Here is a 22,442-nt window from a genome sequence, read left to right as displayed (position 1 = left end):
TTAGTGTCTTTTCAAAGTTATCATCACAATGATGTCATATATATGTTTGTTCTCAAGTGGAATTAAATGAAGGCGATTTAATTACAAATGTACAATAATAAATAAGTGCGGAAAAGATGTTCATCAGTAAATCGTCGCGTGGTTATGTATAGTATCAAGTAAAAGCTTTTGATATTTAGATGGAAGTATACATGTGCAGTCAGTGTTCATCAGATAAGGATTGATATGTATGGGTAAGTTTGGTATCCTTTATAAAATGGAAAGCTTGCTATTAGTAGCGTTGTCAAGGGGCCCGTTTAAGGGTACGGGAAACTTATTCTGGTTTATTATTTGAAACATTAAAATACATTGCAATTTATCTGGATGAAATGGTTAAAGAGTGTACTGTTAAATAAACTACTGTTATACAAAATATAGAAAATAATTATAGGTACGAATGACATCTGTAAAATTGGATTTGGTAATACTGTTATACAAAATGGATTATAAAAATAAGAAATTAGATGAAAAATTCAACATTTTTCAAAATCGTTTAAAAACATGTACACTTAAAGTAGCAAAACTTTTTGATTTTTATTATATTTATTCTGTTTCCTTGCTAATTGTTAACAGGTGATTCACTAATCGCAAAACATAATTTTGTTATTTATTATTATTCAGTTGTTTCGGAAGTTAATATGTAAATTAAAAATGATATATAGTAGGACATCTCTAGAATGTTCTTTAGTCAAGCTAAATTAGTAATGAAACAAATGAAATACTAGTTATTAAGAATCAGATTAAAAATAAAGATGTTTCACTATTTTCATAATTTCGAACTACTTATTTTAAAAAATTTAATATTCACCATTTTTTATTGTCTCATTATTTTAGTGTTTTACGGTTGTCCACTAAATAATCCCTAATTAAATAATGATACTCGTCCCACAAAGTTCTTTGTTTTGTATTAGAAAACTTCTTTCTGGACTTATCCTGCTGTTAGAATCCTTCCTATTATGATGGAATTGTCTTACTTATTTATTTACGTAGCTTTTTCCAGGGTGGTAGTCAATTAATTACACAACTATATGTTTTTTGTAATGTTTCGGTTTATTTAACCATCTTAGAAATAGAAAATACGTTTTTACATACAATATACATTTCATNACAGAAAATACAAAATGCTTTTCTCAAAAAAGTATTTAAATGCAAGATAAAAATAGGTATTTTTATTTTGTATTTGCTTTTTAAATGCAAGTATTTCAAGTAAATCACATCTCTGATTTTCATAAAGATATATTTTTGTTGATATAGTATGTAAAGTAAAAGGCATTTTAACCACTTTATGGATTTATTACAGGACGTGTCTTCAGTCATCTCAAAAATTTACAACCCGCCTTCTTTGATATGGTTTTGGCGAAACACTAAGATCTCAGTTGGATTACGTACATCCCTTCAAAAGCTGCTAGGTAAGTAATAATGATTTATTTAAATATTAGAAATAGCTTTCAACCAACCAAAACTAGTATGGTTCACATGAATACATATGTATGTGATACAATTTTCAATGAAAATTATTTCTTAATCGAGAAGCACAAACGGAATAAAAAAATTTTTTTACTACATATTGTTTCAAGGTTAGCTTGTAAGATCAAATAAAGATTACTTTGCAAATTCGGCTACATATTATTAGTAAAATTAACACTAAATATGATTAACAATTTAATAAATAAATACAATAATAGGTTATTTATGTAATTGTTAATTACATTTAGTAGTAATGTTTTTATTAATTTGTACCTGACGTTTAGAAAGTTACATGTTTATTGACTCTTAAAAACCATTAGTCTCTGCCCCGTTTTAGCTTTGATTATGTAAAAAATTCATACAACTAGGGAAAGAAGAAAAAATTCTTTTATTCCGGATACAACGTTTTTTATTTCGACGTTATTTCCGAAAAATGGGTTGCGGTTGTGCTACTGATGTGTTGTTCGTTTTATTGTCGGCTTTGTAGTTCTAAAAATGTAGATTGAAAATGTTAATGTGATTTCAGAACACGTGATTTTTAACTGATTCAGTATCCACGCCATACATTTCAACAAACTATAGCGTTTCCGGCATCTAAATTACACTATTGAGCCTTTAAATGTGGGTATTTTTAAAAAGCAGGAATTTCGTATAAAAGTTCCAGTGGCGCCTACGTCAAAAAAGATTGATATTAATCCTACAATAAGCTGCGTCACCTCCACAAGCAAAAAGATATCTTTTTATAACGTACCCACGTATAGCAGCGATTATTAAACAACAAAATTACCAGAACATCACTGCAGTATCTTAATGAATTAAAAGATACATAGAGATTTGAATAAGAAAAGGGTGAACAANAAAAAGTATTTAAATGCAAGATAAAAATAGGTATTTTTATTTTGTATTTGCTTTTTAAATGCAAGTATTTCAAGTAAATCACATCTCTGATTTTCATAAAGATATATTTTTGTTGATATAGTATGTAAAGTAAAAGGCATTTTAACCACTTTATGGATTTATTACAGGACGTGTCTTCAGTCATCTCAAAAATTTACAACCCGCCTTCTTTGATATGGTTTTGGCGAAACACTAAGATCTCAGTTGGATTACGTACATCCCTTCAAAAGCTGCTAGGTAAGTAATAATGATTTATTTAAATATTAGAAATAGCTTTCAACCAACCAAAACTAGTATGGTTCACATGAATACATATGTATGTGATACAATTTTCAATGAAAATTATTTCTTAATCGAAGCACAAACGGAATAAAAAAATTTTTTTACTACATATTGTTTCAAGGTTAGCTTGTAAGATCAAATAAAGATTACTTTGCAAATTCGGCTACATATTATTAGTAAAATTAACACTAAATATGATTAACAATTTAATAAATAAATACAATAATAGGTTATTTATGTAATTGTTAATTACATTTAGTAGTAATGTTTTTATTAATTTGTACCTGACGTTTAGAAAGTTACATGTTTATTGACTCTTAAAAACCATTAGTCTCTGCCCCGTTTTAGCTTTGATTATGTAAAAAATTCATACAACTAGGGAAAGAAGAAAAAATTCTTTTATTCCGGATACAACGTTTTTTATTTCGACGTTATTTCCGAAAAATGGGTTGCGGTTGTGCTACTGATGTGTTGTTCGTTTTATTGTCGGCTTTGTAGTTCTAAAAATGTAGATTGAAAATGTTAATGTGATTTCAGAACACGTGATTTTTAACTGATTCAGTATCCACGCCATACATTTCAACAAACTATAGCGTTTCCGGCATCTAAATTACACTATTGAGCCTTTAAATGTGGGTATTTTTAAAAAGCAGGAATTTCGTATAAAAGTTCCAGTGGCGCCTACGTCAAAAAAGATTGATATTAATCCTACAATAAGCTGCGTCACCTCCACAAGCAAAAAGATATCTTTTTATAACGTACCCACGTATAGCAGCGATTATTAAACAACAAAATTACCAGAACATCACTGCAGTATCTTAATGAATTAAAAGATACATAGAGATTTGAATAAGAAAAGGGTGAACAAAAATGCTTTTTTTTATTAATTTCATTACCACCATACTTCTGTATAAGCATGTGTTTGCTTCCGGTTCCTTTTAGGTCTTCCCTAGACAAAAATAAAATTTTCGGAGTCTTTCAGCGCCTCTTAGTTATTGCCTAGGTGTTTTTATGGATCTCTCACAGTCTCTGAAAGATAAAATTGTTAATTCAGAGATTCGAGTCTCTCAGAGAGACTGAATGAATAAAACTGAAAAATTGAGAGATTCGAGTCTCTCGTTCAGAGGCGCTGAACGGTTTTTTTAGTCAGTCTCTCGACAGTCTCTCTCAGCGACACAAGAGAGACTCAATGAGAGACGGAGACTCGAGTCTCGCTTTCAGAGACTCTGAGAGACTGAACATCTTTATCTCGGGAAACCCCCTTCTTTAGGTATACAGAAAAGTTATAAATTATTAAAATGGTTTTCTTTTCCTGATATCAAAAAATCAATAGTTATTGGCTTTTTCTAAAATAATGTCATGTTATAGTTTGAATATCTTGAATTTAGCGAATAATTTTTCGACTGTTACTGACACAAATTTATTAATGATTTTATCAGAACAAAATTTTTCATGAAATAAGCAATGGACTTGCCGACTTTTTATAATGCACAGTAGTTCGTAGGCTTTTACGGCCGAGGTTTAATTGATGACGAAAAACTTCTGGGCTTCTGTGCCACTGTCGAATTCTAATTGCAGACGTTTCGTCATGCTTAATATATATAATCATACATCGTGAAGCACTGAAAATGCCATCTATTAAGCTTGGCGAAACGTGTACAATGAAAATTCGACCATGGCAGAAAAGCCCAGAAGCTCTTCATTATCAATTCATGTAATGTATACAACAACTTCACTTAAACAGGCATATGGTAACTTTTTCTCTTAGTTTTCGATAAATGAGGTTTTTTAAGGTCCATATTCCTGCAAATAATGAGTGATATACTGCATAATTTTAAAATTCATTAAACGTGAAACAAGATTAAGTGATTTTGGAACATATTATTCAGGTATTAACGCAGTCTATTCGAAGTAATTAGCTAAATAGAGCAGTTGGCACAAATGCAAGTTTTAATGTGTACGTAACTAGAATTTTGAAATAAATATTTTCTCTGGTTTAATACGTAAACACAATATGACACAAAGCTGTCAGTCAAAGGTTCAATGTCTGGCGAAAGCTTTTTTTTTTATTTAAGCTCCATACAATGACGAATAACTATTTCCAATTGCAGTTGATGTTTGTAATATGCTGTCGAATTGTGAGGATGTTTTCAGTAAATCCGAATTAGTAATAATTTAAAGGACTAAATTAATAATGGAACAAAATTTTTGTGTTTCAACTGAAATCTATTGCACTCTACAATTTGTTTCAACCTTCATGCGATCATTATCGAGAGTGTGACAATATTGTAATGCAACTGATAATGACCGCATATCGTACAGTACAATAAATTTTTGTTGAAATATTCAAACATTTTATTTCCAGTTGTTCAACATATTTCATCTGTTTGGGTTATTTGAAAGAATATCATTCAGTCATTTTTATTTGCGAGCATAAGAGTAATAACAGTAATAATAATGACAACCAAAGATGTTCTTGATTTTTCACTGTTTGTCTTGGTCCTTACTATGAGCCAGAGTATATTTACAAACTTAAGGAATCTTATCAATTGAAAATAAAGAGAATTTCATAAGGATATTGATCTTTAAGCAGGTAATTTGACCGATTTCTTGAAATTGAAAGGGGTCATACTAAAAGTCGTTTTTACAGCAGCTCTATCAACCATATGAAAAATGAAATGTTACTAAGTTATAAAGTTTTACGATTTTTTACACATTTTAAGACTTATTACCAAAACTTTTACTAATTTTTAGATATTTTAAAATTTACTACCCAAAATATTATTGTAAACAAACTATTCCAAAGTCGTCCGAAATTTACCAATCATGCTGCACTTGGGAGTGCAAAAAAAACTTCTTTGAGTTTTTCATTAGGAGGGCATTCTTTGAGTTTTTCATTAGGATCCAACTTCAAAGTTAGTAGATAATCAATTGCATCTGAAAAAGCTTAAAGAATAAGGAATCAATCCATTCATTTTGTATAATTGTCATACTTACTTACTTTCGAGTACCTAATACTGGGCGATATTTCAAGAACATACAAAAAATAATCATCAATAACACTTAAGACCGTCTATTTCTAATTTTAATGATAATGATCTTTTATTTATTGACTTTTAGAAAAGTATCAATTTAATGTTCTCAGTTGGTAGAATATTAATTTCTTTTACAATCATGTGCTTTTAATAACAAGTCTTAAAATTATCGTTACTTCTAGCTTTCAAGGAATAGGTCAAATTTTCCGTCACCCGGTATGAACAAGTTTCCTTTCCTAAATTCGTCTAATCATTGATAACAAATTCAAATAGGACAGAATCAGAATTATGTGGCTCTTAGTTACCCCTTAACAGCTAAATATGTGTAGGTAGGTAATTAATCGCAGAAAATAATAAAACTGGACAGTACAAAACAAACACCAAGAACAAGATCAAGAGCAAGTTCCTATATCCCCACTTTAAGACCAATATAACATTTATGTTAATCTTCCCTTTACTCGCCATATTAAATAATATGGTCTACCTTCAACAGGAACAAATCATTGTTTAACGAGGCAATTTATATTTACGGGACAATTAGTAATTTATTCACTTACCCTGTTTAAGTTTAATGATCCGTGTGTAACGCACAACGTTGGAAGCGTCAATTTTAGGGAGGACGATTACAAGCGTTACTAAGACGATAATCGTAAAAAATAAATTACACACCGAAAAGGCCATACTTTCAATTTAGTCGGGTTCGTTCTTTTAAAACAACATTTCTCTATCGTCGTCACTTTCGATTACGTTCGTTTATTTTTCGATCCATTGTCTCGAGAACGAGTGTAGTTAATTTTGAGGACCTTCGTGCCTACGGGAGATAGTTTTATCGGAAAATGAGGGGTTTGTCGAGCGACAGAATTAATGTTTGCAGAGGACAGACGGGACACCCTGTCTTAGTTATCTAAACGGTAATTACTTGTAAGCAAATAGTGATTCAAGTCCTTGGGGGTGATGAAGATATCACGTGAACCCAGTTAGAGTTCTAATACGAACATGGTAATTATCTACAATTTTGAATCCTGTGCAAACAAAATGTTGACAACAAGAAAATTCGCTTTCACATGAAACTCCAAACTTTTTCTTATGCTATTATTTCTTTTTTGGACACAATTTCTCACACAACTTTAGAGTAGTTAAATTCGGAAACACTACACCAAGTCTAGCATAAACGTTTTGATTAATGTACCTTTTTGTCGTAATATGAATAACTAGTACGACTTTTTAAATGATATTTCGAAAATTCCAACAAACAAGAGTTTCAACCCGTGCCCATGCTATTTGGTGTTAGGCAAACGCGTTCCGCCGAACTGAGGCTGCTCAATCCGAAACAATCACCTAAGGTACGTAATAACGCAAATAGAACATGCCTCTATCTATTTTTGGTGACTTTCGGAAGTGTAAATATTCGGGACGTATGTCGTAGATTGGTGGTTCAAAAATAGAATCAAAACACTCGTACGTATCTATAAATACTTGTAATGCTTCAATTCTTCCAAGGAGCTGCGTTGCCAAATTGGATCCAATAACTTTTTTATATAACGCAGAATTCAAACCATGGTCTTCTCTGCTAAGCATCTTCTGCGAAAACGAGCAATTTTTTCTCATTTTTCTTGACACCATAAAGTGTGATTCCGACTCAAGCACCCAGGATTCCCTTCAAACTTGTAATCACGGGAATCGAATTTCGAAGAATTTTCCCGGTGTTTAAGTTTCCTACCCCTAAATCAGTCCCGAATACTCATAATTAAAATATTACAATTAATAAATTCTTCTAGGCAACGGGAAATATCCTACAGTTTTTAATTCCCTTGCAAGAGTTAAAATTAACTATTGACTTTGATTTCTTCACAGCTCGAAGAGATGGACCTGAGTATTTGATATTAATACTAAAAAGGGCTCTTGATAGACAGACAGACAGACAGACAAGCGGTCTACGAAGTGATTCTATAAGGGTTTCTTTTTTCTTTTCGAGATAAGGAACCCTAAAAAGCAAAAAAAAATAAATCTTCGGATTTGAAAAGCACTTCAGATCAAAACTGAAGGACCATTTAGAATTTTTCGTTAACTAAATTTTTATGTATGTTAATAAAACCATTTTCTCATTTGTATAAGTATAATTCTTGCACATTTACCTTAATGGTCCAGTCAAATTAGGGAAATGGCTGAAGAGTACCTTATAATGGAGAAAATTATTGAAACACATAGGAGGGAGAAAATCCTCAAAAACAATTGCAAATTCGATCATCTCGCGAAATACAAAAGATATGGAAACAAACTTTCAATAAAAGTTCCTCACAATGCCATTTTGCAAAAACAAACAAAAGTTCTGTGCGCCCAATGGCAAAAAGGCCTCAAAATTAGTAGAAGTTTTTAAAAAATTCAAAATAATTATTGAAAATTTAATATTGATAACTTAATGGATTCATAACTTATCTTAATTTGTTAACTATCTTTTCAGTAAAAAAAAATTTCTTTTATGTATAACTCCGTTAAAAATTGTCCAAATGCGTACCTTTCGCATCAAAATTTGTATCAGCCTAAACAGAACAAATTCGCGATTTACATTTTCGTTTGGACAATTTTTAATGGAGTTATAGCGGTTTAAACATTTAACTGTTTAAAAAAACAATGAAATAATAGATAAAGAAAAAAAATTCTCTGAAAAGATAGTTTAACCGATTAATAATGTATATTTTTAATAATTATTTTGCAAAATGGCATTCTGAAAAGCTTTTATTGAAAGTTTTTTCATTTCTTTCATATTTCGCGTGATAATCAAATTTGCAATTGTTTTTGCGGATTTGTCTTCCCCCCTCCTAAGCCAGGCAAATAATTTTCATATTAAATATTCTTGCTCCTCACGAAATTTCCGATAAAATGACCCGTGTTTCAATAATTTTCTCCATTAAAAGGTACCCTTCAGCCATTTCCCTCATTTGACTCGACTATAAGGACTACAAGGAAACTGATGGTGTTTGAATGTCCGCGGTCCCTATTGTCAGACTTGGCAACGAAGTTCGTTCGCGATATTCCTGTCTAATTTTGCTTTTTCGTATCCCGACAAAGACATCCGAAACAGATGTTGTAGAGAACCGGTCGGCATGCACAACGTGAGCTGCTCAGGAAGCTCCTTGCATTCTAACCCCATTTCATGGCGCAGGGCATCATCGTATAGCAAGTAGTTATGCTGTGACACTGCATAAGGTACAAAATAAATTGCCCGAGAGCTACTTACTAGAAGTTATTAACGTTAATGGCCCTTCCGTGAACTTTGATGAAATTCTTGTTACCTACAGCAGTAGCTTAGGTACGTTTCCCTAGTAAATGAAGGTGTCTTCAGGGAGGATCGCCAGGAATTGAGGGGACCTTCAGTCTTTTAATGGATGGTTTCCATTAAGATTAATCTATAACGAGCCATACATTACTTAGCATTCTCCTGTTAATTTTACCTACTAAAGCTGTAAATAATATGAAAATTAACTCTTATGTCTCGTATACTTTATGTTGGGAACTGACATAAAACAGTGGTCTAAATAATATAGCTACTTTAGGTTTGCCGTTTATTCTGCATTTCACTTTCGATATTTACAAAAAAATTCCTGTTAGTATTTGATTGATACGGCGGAGGACCTTTGTGTGAGGATTAATTGTTCGGCGCGAAACCCTTCAGTATTAAATTATTATTATGCAGTGGAAGTCTTTCTTGTCCTACAATATTTTTCTGCATCTAAGCTGTAGGAGTCACTTCTGGTAGGATTAAACCAGCGAAACTATTTGTCAGCTGTTCTAAGGATTATTTACAAGATGTTATACCTACCCTTCAATATTGAATTATTATTTTTCGAGGGAAGTTGTTCTTGTCTCATAATCATTTTTTGTATCTGAACTCCAAGAAACATTTTAAGTAGGATAATGCCATGAAATAATTTAAAGGTTATTTATAGGGTGTGAAATCCCTCAATATTAAATTACTACTTTTCAGCAAAGGTCTTTCTTGTCCCACAATCATTTTCTGTATCTTTTTAATTTGTTCATGAAACATTAAAAATACTTGCATACAACTTTTCCTAGTTTTTACCAGCTGTCTCTTTCTAAAGATTGAATCTCTATTATAATCGTACTTCAAGCGTTGTAATGGTTAAAAATAACAATGTTTTTTAATTTCTAAAATGAAGATTATCCATAATAATTTGTTGGATTGTTTTTATTTGGTTTAAAGATTAATTGCTTCTTTGAAAAACAGGGTGTTGGTAATACCATGCGTGGAAAAGGTTTGAAATGGGGAACTATTGAGAATGTGAACAAACGAAAGGTCAATAATAAAAAGGAAAGATGGGATGCTGGAGGTTTGGAAATGCAAAGATCTGTTCAGGATAGGAAGAAGTAGAGGTGACTGCCCAATTGTGATAACGAAAATAAATATTTAATGAGGGTTTACTCAGTTTCTTTAAATGTGGTAAATCACTGACTAGTTTTTGCTGTTTAATTACTTCATAAATTCACATTTCACGATCATGTCGTTATAATGTGAGGTGTGATGTCCATGGAAAAAGCCAGCATAAACTAGGGTACATGTAGTTTTTGTGATTGAAAATTAACGGTGACAGTTAAGCTTCGGTGAGGTTTTCACATTTGATTTTTGTACTCAAAATTTTGCTATCATTTTTGATTTGTTTTCTTCCTTCTATGGATATAAGTTGTATTGAAATAAATGATAATTTTTGTTTAAAATTCGGGAGAATTAATGTAAGAAACATTAGTACCTATATTATTTCACAATTAAGAAACGTTGTTAATGGTACAAGGCTTTACATGTTGAAAAAACTCCATAATCAATTAAGGGAAACGAAAGTAAAGTTTCAAAAAATATATAGCGAATATCATCACCTTAAGAAACCAATGTTTTGGTGAAACAATTGATGTGAACTATTAATATATATATATATTTGAAACTTTACTTTCGTTTGCTTTAATTAAGTAAAGTTGGTTTAGTGATTATTTTGAATTTAAGATTAATTGTTATTTTACACGGTTTTATTTATGATATGGAAAAATCGTTCTACAATTCACCTCATTTTATCATTTGATTAGTGTTTAAAGGGTGAAAAGATTAATTATTTTTTCAGTTGTGAAAACAAAAGTGTTTGAAGCTTAGCTCTCACAGCACATTGAAGCTGCGCGAGAGGTATAAGAGAACGGCTAGTTGGTTACATAGACGGTAATAGGGTTATATCTCGAAGGTTATTGTACTGCCCGTACACTGAGTGGCCATAGGTGTACGCAGGGTTCAGGAAGTAGCTGGAGAGATATGCCTAGACGTCGTATATTACTAATCATCCGGCTGGGCCAGGCTAACGCTCTTTATCGGTTCATCTTCAGCTACCTACAGCTTTCAGTTGCGTTCATGCGTAATATGGAAGTTGTAGGTGGTTGCGGATTAATCGATATATGGGGGGCCCTTGGTTACTGGGATGGTTTTGCTTTTTTTTTTCATAAAAAATTTCAAGTTTTTACACAGTAATTAAGCAAGCCTTTAAATTATAGTAAAAAATTGTCAGGAGTGTTCCAGTTGTATTCCAATTTGTCCTAGGCGATGATTAATTTGTATTATCAAACTATTAAAATCAAAAAGTTTTTCCTAACTCGTCAATTTTCGCATTTTTAGATAGCTACTATAACCTACATTCTTAACAGTTACGAACACTATTCTAATCAAAGTCTTCCTCTACCCCTTTTAACCCTTGTTGCTGTTTGTAATATCTTACTAATTTTGCGTTTAAATAATACCGTTTTATTTCTACGTTTTTACATATACATATTACTCTGATATTTCCAAAACTCTCGGTTAAAAATTAATCGTTGTTGGTCGTCCTGATGGTTTTTTTGTTATCGAATTTGTATGAATCAGTGACCTTGTCTATCTGACTAGAAAAGTATGCCTAATATAAGTGTATTCGTTCTCGTACTAAAATATTACGAATGTTATCTTACGAATTATCTTCATTTGTATATAAAATTTTAATAACCTTGTTTTAAAAATTACATCCGGAACTTTATTAATAAACATCTACACAGTACATTTCTTTGTTTGAAAATCTAACAGTGATAAAGTCATCTTGCTTAATATTCTCTTGTACAAAGGGAATCCGTTTGTATCGTGTTTTTCTGTGCTAAGGCACTTTTTTGAAATAATAGTTACAGTTTGTCTTTAATTTGTTATAAAGGATTTTTATACTATTCTTGGATTTTAATTAGTCGTAATTTAAGTTTAATGAAAATACAGGTTAGTGTTTTATTTGATTGATATATGGTAATTTACATAAGTATTTATTCGATTAGATACCTTACAAAAAGCTCTTTTCTAACGTGTCTTCTTGACATCAAGGAGAATTTCGTGGGTATGGGTACTTCTGATGTATCGAAAAATAATATGGTATTCTGAAATTCTTTAACGTTCAAAAAATTGCACTTTTCATCTTTGTGATCAGAATTATCGCAAAAAGAGAAGCTTTTATAAAGTTTATTTTAGACTTATCAACCATACAGTTGTTTTGTAACGGTTATTTAAAATAATATATGATTGTTTAAATAATTGATTGTTTTGGAGGCTTTGATGACTAAGAATTAATTTCGTTGCAGTTGTTTGGGGAAGAAGTGTTGCAGATAACGATCTAAGGGGCCTCGTCGTGCTGATTATTACAATGGTGAGCGTCTTGTATTATCTATTTAGCATTTTCTGTATCTTTTTAATTTGTTCATGAAACATTAAAAATACTTGCATACAACTTTTCCTAGTTTTTACCAGCTGTCTCTTTCTAAAGATTGAATCTCTATTATAATCGTACTTCAAGCGTTGTAATGGTTAAAAATAACAATGTTTTTTAATTTCTAAAATGAAGATTATCCATAATAATTTGTTGGATTGTTTTTATTTGGTTTAAAGATTAATTGCTTCTTTGAAAAACAGGGTGTTGGTAATACCATGCGTGGAAAAGGTTTGAAATGGGGAACTATTGAGAATGTGAACAAACGAAAGGTCAATAATAAAAAGGAAAGATGGGATGCTGGAGGTTTGGAAATGCAAAGATCTGTTCAGGATAGGAAGAAGTAGAGGTGACTGCCCAATTGTGATAACGAAAATAAATATTTAATGAGGGTTTACTCAGTTTCTTTAAATGTGGTAAATCACTGACTAGTTTTTGCTGTTTAATTACTTCATAAATTCACATTTCAAAGAGGAATTTTTTAAATAATATTTGTAAACTGTAAAATTTATCTGATTACAATTTTTATTATAGATGGACCATTGCAGGGGTTAGTTTTACAAGTTCAACAATAGATATTCTTCTTTTGATAGGTAAGTTTATTTATAGTGTTAGATTTATTGTTGGATGACATTTTGTTAAGTATACTACTTTAGCCTTTCCTTCAGTATATATCTTTCCAATTGTAAATTCAAATACATACACAATTTGTGAAAAATAAACTAATTGACATACATTTTAATAATTACTTGATTGTTATAGTTGCTTGAGAAAGAAGAAAGAGACGCAAGAAAGGAAGTAGGAGATCGGGGTAGGATGAAAGGACGCAGGAGACTGATATTGGATTGGTGAGTTTCTAATCGTTCACTTAATTGTTAATAAATGTTGGTAATTTGATCTTATTTTTAATTTTTAATATTGAATTTCCTAGAAACCAGAATTTTCCATTTATACATGTGCTTTAAGCTTTGTAATAACTTACAACAACCATCCATGCTTTTTATTAACTTGTTCTGAAATTATACTTAAGTAAATTTTTGAAAAGTTTAGTATTTTTGTAGTATTTTACTTTGATAATTTAAAAACATAACTGACTTACGGATTTTAATAATTCATTGATGATATTGTTATAGTTGCTTGAGAAAGAAGAGAGAGACGCTAGAAAGCAAGCAGGAGATTGGGGAAGGATAAAAGGAAGCAGGAGACTGAGGTTGGAACGGTGAGTTTGTAATCGTTCAATTGTTCATAAATGTTGGTAAATTTTTTAAAAGTTTAGTGTTTTCGTAGTATTTCACTGTAATAATTTAAAATTTCCATGATTTAAATAAATTATTTGGCCTCAAACAAGCGAGATTGTGTCTGTAATTTTTTTTATCCCATTTGAAAAAATAAACTATGGACTTACTGAATTTCTCTTTTTTCTGTAACTCTTTTAGGCCATATCTCTAATATAAGCAAATTACTGCATCGAAAAGTAACTTCTATTTTTACAAAATCGAGAAAAATTCATTGCCTCGACTAGTACTTTTACAGAGCTCAAAGCTTTTATTTCGTAACTGAAGTGCATTCTATGTACTGAAGCCCACCCTTTCTGTTAGTTAAGACGTGCTTTGAATCGGATCACAAGAAAGTGAGATGTAGCATTGCAAATAAGTGACGTCTGCCTTTGCAAGATCGAGAAAAATTCAGTATTTTGCAGACATTTTTGACTGGTCTGTAAATTGTATTTGACGGTTTGGAAAAGGCACCGTATTAAGTTTCAATATTTAAACGCTTTTATTGAGCTAAATTAGCGTAAAAAACTTCACTCCTTGTAGGTACATTTTGAGAGACTAGATTTTTTATTTTGACATTGCATACAGGAAATTAAATAAGAAATAAATTCAGTAATTATTCAGTTGATATTCATTGTTTGGAATGTCTCAAATAGATATAGCAACTTAAATTTTAGCTAGTGGTTTCAATTTATTTTTATTTTCTTAAGTCACACATTAAAAAAGGAAAATAAAATACATTCCTTGGACTCAATTAAAATAATAAATACCTACAACATATTGTAAACTAACGAACTTCTTTATTAACCTAGTTTACCCTATCTTTTCCTCACTTGCTCGAGATGTGTTAACTTAAATGCAAAAAAGGCAGTTACACTTACAATTTCCCTTTTATATTTACACCATGTACAGATAATTCCCATTGCATAAACACTTTTCCTTTTTATTTGAATAATCATATCTTGAATTTTCTGCTTCTTGCATTGAAATCTCCTACAATTAATATCTTACATACATTTTAATATGTCCTTCTACTAATCCAAACCTTTTCTTTTTTAGTTTATTCAAACATACAAGGAAAATTACCATTTTCCGTTTTGCCATTATAATTTCCTTATTACGTGAATACCTCCATTTCCATTGAAACCTCCTTTGCCCTATCTTTTCTTCCTGTCCTAACGGCATTTGCAATTGTCCAATTACAATTGTCATCCAGAATATTTTCCATTTTCCCTGTCTTTATATTCCGACTAAGTTTCAGATAACAAAATTGCTTCTAATTTTTTGACAAAATCCCCAAAACTCCTTGCTTTTTCTTTACACCTGCCAGTATTCATTTCCCTTATTTACAATATCTTTGTTGTCTGTTCTATACTTCCTACCTTTGCCCCAAATAACTTTTTTTTCACATTCTAAATTTCCACAATTTTTCACATCAAGTTTTACCTTCTATTCCATCAATTTCAACCCTTTAGTCCATTGACCACCGCTCCAAACCAGAAACCATAATGTTCATATTCTTTTTTTATTTATCCTTCTCATTTCTCTCCCCAAGCTCATAATCCTCTGATCCTGTTCCACTATTTTCTTTTTTTTTTAATCTTCCTTATTCTTTTAAGCATCCCTCATTTCCATTGCATCATTTTTTTCAATTTTTCTTTCTTTCTCTCTCTCTCTTTACATCATAAAATCGCCATATACAGACAAGTCGTAATTAACGCTTTTTGTTTCACACTGGTAAAATTTAAACAATTTTTAATATTTCAATTTTAAGATTCTCTTTCTTAATTTTTTTCAAATGTAGTACATTGAAATCAAAACTTTCTACAGTTGGATACTCAACAAAAATTAGGTACTTACTATTTAAAAGATAAGGGTTGTTATTTAAAAAAAAAAACATGACGTAACACGAACAGAAAAAGACATCAATAAACTAAAATTAGACTGAAAATATTTACTGAAGTTTAAATAAATGGCTATACCCAAAAGGAACAAAAATAATATCAACGGAATTACTGAACTTATGTGTTACTTAATTTCCACACTGTATATTCTTATATTTAAACAAATTTTAAATTGGGTCTCAAGTAAGGGGGTTGTAGTGTGGCAGACTGACGCATTTATATTACGTTAAAAACAAATCAATATTGACCAATCTAAAACTTCTGTATGCTATATCGGGCATTTTATGTACTGAAGTGTGTTCATTCGGACGCCACAAACAGATTTTCAAACGTATTTAAAATAAATTAGTTACGGCGTTGTTTAATAAGGGTTTAATTTTTAATCTACTTATAATTAGCTTGTGCCAGACGTTATATAAAGTTAACTTTAACTTATATCTTTGCCATATACACAGTAGCTTATCAATTAGAAACTTTAAAGCTTATGAAGTGCAAAATCATTAAAAAGTTATGCTTGGCATTAAAATGAATATTTGATGTTGTTGCAGCTTAATTGTTTTCCTTTTCCTTCCTGGGGAAGGACTGAGGTCCAGTGGAGCTTTCGTGCTGCATTAAGGATGCAATGATGGATCCTGATCACATCGGTAAGTTTGTTACTGTTTTTCATGATGTATTGGTTATTTTGTAATTTATTATTTATCTTAAGCTATGAAACTGGATGTTTAAATATAATCAATGAAGTCTAGCTCCTACTCGACTTTTGCTCTTTGAATTTTTGATTATTGTTCTTTTTTATTGTTCACAACCGTCACATTTTTCTATTGTTTTTTTGTAGACATTTAAATATAATAATTTTTCCTGACATATTTTCACCCGGAGAAAATGGTTTTTTTTATAATAGTCTGAGTATCTTCTTTTATCTTTTTATAACGATTTTCTTTATTTTTATTTTAAACAGGCATTTGAATTTAATAAATAAAATTAATGTAGCAGTTTCTTAATTTATATCTCAAAATAATGTTTTAAATAAATTTTTATTTTCAATGTCAGGAAACTTTTAAACTTTAAATAATTTGTACTCTGATTGCATAAGTAGTCATTTGTTGTAATTTCTCACAGATAATTTTTGTTTTACATTTTCGTAATTTAGCCCTTTTTATTTTGCCTGTTTATCGTCATAATAGTTGAAAAGCAATTTATTGTTTAGTAATTGCTAACGGTGGAAAACTCAACTAAAACAAATACTAAACTTTAAATATATGAAACCTTGATTACGTAAACAAAATTATCTGTTTGAAATAAAAAGAAGTAGTCCTTAGAAACAATAATGGTGGATATTTTAAAATTTTCTTTTAAATAGATATTTTACATAATGTTAATATACTTTATTAGGTATAAGTCAGCGGTGAACCATCAGAAATCACTGAACCTCCCAAAAAAAATTGCCAAATTAAAACCAGCTGGAATAGATTTATTTCGTTATTGAGAACAAAAAATCTAGATAAAGTTTTGACAGGTAATTTGCTGTTAACAAAAAGTTGTATTGGTTTGTTAGATCATTGATAAAAAAAAATACATTTTGTCAATTGGCAAATTTTTGAAAAATGCGACCTTTTTGAGTTATAATTAATTTAAAGTCCGAAATGCTTAAAATTTCATATCTTCTTAATCTCTATTGAATCTTTTTTAACGTTTCAAGTCTTAAAATGATTGCTAATACCTATATTTTTATCTAGTATGATTTATAATAATGCATCTTTTCATTTTCACCCTGAAATTTTACATCAAAATATCGCAAGATAAAAAAAATAGCAATATTTCGATGAAAAACTTCAGGATGGAAACGAAACGTTGCCTTATTACAAAAAATATTACATTAAAGTTTTCGTTTTGCGTTAAAAAAGGTTTAGTAAAATCTGAGGTGGGACTTTTTGGAAACGTCAACTTTTGGACACATACTTTTGAACTCAAAATCGACAATAACTCGAAATAAGTGCATTTTTCAAAAACTTCCAAGAAAAAACGTATTTATTTCTGATAAATTAACCTAACAAAGGTAAACAGTAAAACGATTTGTTGATATTTCTTCATTTGGCGACTTTGTTAATAATAAACTACACGCTATTTGAACAAAAAAATATTATTCAGGTTATTCATTCCCAATAACGTAACAAATCCATTCCACTTGGTTTCAATCTAGCAAATTTCTTTAGGAGATTTCTTAATATATCATTCTGATGGTTCGCCCCTGACTTATACCTAATAAAGTATATAAAAATATAAAAAAAATTTAAAAAATCCACTATTATCGTTTCTAAGGACTATTTCATTTTATTTCAAACAGATAATTTTGTTTACGTAATCAAATTTTCATATATTTAAAGTTTAGCATTTGTTTTTGCTGAGTCTTTCATAGTTAGCAATTATTCAACAATAAATTACTCTTCAATTGTTATGACAATAAATAGGCAAAATAATAAGCGCTAAATTACAAAAATGTGTTTCACTGAGAAATTAAAAACAATCAGAATAAAGTTCAAAAGTTTCCTGACATTGAAAACAAGAATTTATTTAAAAAAATATTTTGAAATATAAATTAAGAAACTGCTACTTATGCATCTGCTCTGCTAATAATAATTATGTTTTTTTTTTGCAGGACGTCATCACCATCTTCGGCCGTTACTGCATCCATGTGCTGCTCCACCATCTACCAGAGGACTGGACCTCGTTCGGGATTTTCGGTCGGGAGTGTTTCGGGAGTGTCATGGAGCGTCCAAATTCGAATTTGGATGTCTCCATGCCTGCGATCTCGGAATTTTCGACGTCCCGAGACTCGGAAACTTCGGAATTCGGATCTCGGGGTTGCCAAAACGATTAATCCTTCGGGATTAATCTGTTTTGGAGATCCTGAGATTTGGATTTCGAAGTTTCTGAAACTCGGTATCTCGAAACTTCCGAAATTTCAAGCATGGGGACTTCCAGTTCGAATTTGGATGCTCCAAGCGTCTGGGCCTTGTCCCGGACGGTCTTCGAATTAACAAAACCTTTCGCGCTAAACCTGGTAGGCGTGAAAAATTCATTTTTATAAATAAAACACATCGTAAGGTTCTATGTTCTTTTATTTGATCATCCCCCGCCCCCCGGGTCCCCCCCGGCCCTCATTCACACCCCCTCGCGCACATTCACACCCCTCTCATACACACACACACACAACATTCACACCCCTCTCATACACACACACGCGCACACATTCGTACCCCCTCTCATACACGCACACACATACCCACATACTCCCTCTCATACATACACATTCACACCCCTCTCATACGCACACACTCGTACCCCCTCTCATACATACACATTCACACCCCCTTCTCATACATCACATTCCACTCCTCATTCTGATTCGCATCCCCACTCACATCACACCCCTTCTTACTCATTCATTCTTCTCACATTCGTTCGTACATTCTTTCATACCCTTACACGTAATGGTAGAGAATAAGAATGCATGACGGTGAATACGGGTGTGACAATTCACCCTCATGCATCCTCATTCTTACCTCTTTCGCACATTTACAACTGGTCTCATGCATTCATTCTCCTCACTTTACATCCTTCTCATACACACAGGGGTGTGATATTCACCCTAATGCATCCTTTCATACATTCACATTATATTCCACACAAGTACACCCCCTGTCATGCACCCATATCCCTCACGTTCTCGTTCATACGTAATAGTAATTATACCTCTCCCAAGCATTCACACCCCACATACTCTCGTTTATACTCTCTTTCATACCCTCACGTAAACAAGGGTGAGACAGTTCACCCACATTTCATACGTTCATACATTCACACTTTTACACCTCCTGTCACCCATCATTTTCTCCTTTGTACTCTCTTTCATACCCTTACAGAAAGGAATGCATCAGGGTGAACAGAGATGTGACAGTTTACGCTAATGCATCCCCATTCTCTCCTGCTACCTCTGTCTCTCACACATTACTACATACTAATTAATTTCACTCTCCTTTTGTTCATTTCACCTTCACAATATTCATTCACTTTTACATCTTCACTACCCCAGACATTTTTATTCATTCCTTCCAACTTTTCATTACCAGTATCACCCTTACACGTACATACCTATTTCTGTCAAACATTTATCTTTAATCTATCTTTGTCACACATACATTCATACACATTGTATTGTCACCTTCGCACCCTTACACTACGATTAACGCCTTCACCCTATCAATATTCCATTCTCATTCCCAATTCCTTGCACCTCCTTTCATTGAAATTCTTTTCGCCCTCAATCTCTCCCCACAATAAATCCCTTTTTCCCCCTTGTTTATTTACAATACTTAAATATTTGCAAATATTTAAATATGATACTGATCGTGAAATAAATACTTTTAACCTATCATAGTAACGATAAATGTACCTGCACTATATAATACAAATCATAAATATATATCTAATAAAAACTAATACTAAAACTATTACTATCTTATTATAATAATATTACCAAAATATTTCTTAAATACTAAGTTTCAAAAGTGACTTTATTGAATTCTTACTGGACGTTTCTTGTATTTTTTTAAATTATATAAAATTGCTACCCCTAAAGTCCAAACTGAAAGAGATCTAAACAAAGAAATCGAAAATATAACATAAAATCAATTTCACATGTTTATTAACTTGAAGCGTGAATGTAACTCAGTAAATTAATCAAACATGCTTAATTATTTCACATTAAGAAAGACTCTATTAAAAGCAAATAAAAATTTGGAACAAAATAAATATGCAAGTAATTTCTCTCAAAGGAATTAACAAGTAACGCCTGAAAAAATTAATTATACGAAATAAAGGTAGCAATTTAACGCAAAGGTTTCTCAATAAATTCACTTTTTATAACAATAATACAATAAAACTACTGCTCAGCGTAAAGCATAGAACATGGAAAAATGGTCCATTCTCCTGCGCTGTGTGGAAGGCCATGGAACTCTATTATGGTGTAAGGACGCAGGTAGGTAAATTTTCAAAACGAATTTTATCTCCAATTAATCAAGAAAACGCCATTTCCATAGTAAAAGTCCTTAAAGGTTTTATGATTATCTGAAACAAAGAAATATTAATCAACACAAAAAATTATCAAACGTACTAAAAAAAAAGAATTACAAGGTTAAGAATAGAATTGTAACAGCAATATTCTTCAAAAACAAAATCGATCACAAAAATAGAGGCAATTTCGGCTTTAGTATCTAATAAAAATACATTTAAGACTTACCCTCTGCGTAGGGTTGCCCTTATTCCGTCCTGATTAACTCTGCAACAAAAAGAAATAATTTTTATAATGTATACATCAATGAAATTCTTAAAATGCAAAATAGCAGTAAAAGTGGTTTTTATCACATAAACATGGGTATATGGCAGATTGTATACTTCCTAACCACGGATTATTTCTATACCTATAGTATAATTTTATTAATATTTTTATGCGGATATATACATGTATATTATAGTGTACTCTCTCTTTAATGTACAAAATTAGTAGTAATTTACACTATTTATTCAACGCCTACCTTCTATACTGGAAATTTTCCGTAGTGTTTTGAATCCATTTCACTTACTTTTTACTGTAATTATTGTATTCATTACAAAAACATCAAATTGAACTAACTTACTATAACAATAACGAGAAAATCACTCAAATATCGTTAAACAATAACCACGTGAAACTGTAGACAATGATGATATAACGTACTGAACAAATGTGGTGCCAGGCTCGACTGCTAAAGACAATGCTTAGAGGTCATCATTTCCTTGATGAGTTTACGTCATTCATAGATAATGAAACAAATAAACATATACAATATGTACATAATATAGCTCTTCTATTGTAAAAATTTTTATAATTTAATTAAAAGTAAGTTGGATGATTGACTAATAGAAATGAGATTAGATTTTATCAGATTATAAATCAGGATATTACTTTAATTATTACAATAGCGTGGCGTTTCAAATTAATTATTTAAATTTTCACATTCATCTGAAAGGTATATTACTAAATTTTTGTATTTTCTCGTACTAGCTAAAATAATAAAATTAAATAGAGCACCGAAAGATTATTGAAAAAATTATTTAAGAAATTGAAATCTTGAAGTGGTCGAATACCTATTAATTATTACGTATAAGTGCCTTTATCTACTTCATTTTTTAAATATTTAATAATATTTACATGCACAATATAATAAAAAAGAGGACAAAAAAATGCAATCCACTTTTATATTCGTCTTTTGTATACTGATGGTGTGATAAATTCCAGCATTTATGAAAAATATTTTCGAGAATTTTCCATCAGACAGAACTAATAGTTCTTACAAAATAAACTTCTTTTTAATTAACTACTTATTACTTTAAGATATAAATAATAAAGTAAATCTTTGTATTTAAAAAATGAAGAAATATGAGTTATTTTAACAATTCACTCTAAGTAGTTTTGAAAAACGATATAATATCCAAAAGAAAAGAACTAGCAGATAGGTACTTAAAGAAGTATGGTATCGAATATAACGTAAAAATAAATCAAATAAAATTGCGATTCCAGAAAAAAAACTATTTAGAGTAGTAAGAATTGTAAGAAAGCGAAATTTCCACATACTATAAATTTAAGGATATTTAGGAGGTGCTACGAGACAAATAAAAATTTGGAAGAACGTTCCTCATTCAATTCTAAAACTCCTCTAAAAATTACAAATCGTTAAA

At 30.9% G+C, this 22,442-nt stretch overlaps 1 protein-coding gene and 2 long non-coding RNA genes across 6 annotated transcripts in view; 1 reads left to right on the top strand and 2 right to left on the bottom strand.

Moving 5' to 3' along the window:
* The window catches only part of LOC108743163 (neuroligin-4, Y-linked), a 54,148-nt gene extending 47,128 nt beyond the window's left edge, over nt 1–7,020 (bottom strand). Inside the window, exons 1-2 of the mRNA XM_018478625.2 lie at nt 6,910–7,020; nt 6,278–6,531 (exon numbers count right to left, since the gene is read on the bottom strand). Of these exons, the coding sequence (XP_018334127.1) occupies nt 6,278–6,401 (124 nt within the window). The 5' untranslated portion in view covers nt 6,402–6,531; nt 6,910–7,020. The remainder of the gene's footprint in view (nt 1–6,277; nt 6,532–6,909) is intronic.
* Nucleotides 39–18,774, top strand: LOC108743164. 4 transcript variants are annotated; one of them, XR_003231615.1, is made up of 9 exons: nt 39–233; nt 1,340–1,448; nt 12,363–12,427; nt 12,691–12,903; nt 13,022–13,080; nt 13,250–13,335; nt 13,621–13,706; nt 16,214–16,309; nt 18,322–18,774. It is a non-coding gene; the product is annotated as an uncharacterized LOC108743164 (long non-coding RNA). The 4 variants fall into 4 exon arrangements; XR_003231612.1 differs by having other exon boundaries at nt 44–233; nt 12,691–12,836; XR_003231613.1 differs by lacking the exons at nt 39–233; nt 1,340–1,448 and adding an exon at nt 2,497–2,640 and having other exon boundaries at nt 12,691–12,836.
* A 98-nt stretch (nt 18,775–18,872) lies between these two features.
* Nucleotides 18,873–21,471, bottom strand: LOC108743162. Its single transcript, XR_001938776.2, has 3 exons — nt 21,260–21,471; nt 20,965–21,003; nt 18,873–20,792 (listed from the first exon to the last, which is right to left on the bottom strand). It is a non-coding gene; the product is annotated as an uncharacterized LOC108743162 (long non-coding RNA).
* Nucleotides 21,472–22,442: the final 971 nt, after the last annotated feature.

Source organism: Agrilus planipennis, unplaced genomic scaffold (genome assembly GCF_000699045.2).
Source record: "Agrilus planipennis isolate EAB-ADULT unplaced genomic scaffold, Apla_2.0 scaffold406, whole genome shotgun sequence".
NCBI classification, from domain to species: Eukaryota; Metazoa; Arthropoda; class Insecta; order Coleoptera; family Buprestidae; genus Agrilus; species Agrilus planipennis.
The sequence above is the reverse complement of the archived record's forward strand: the minus strand, read 5'-3'. Positions and strand labels throughout refer to the sequence as shown.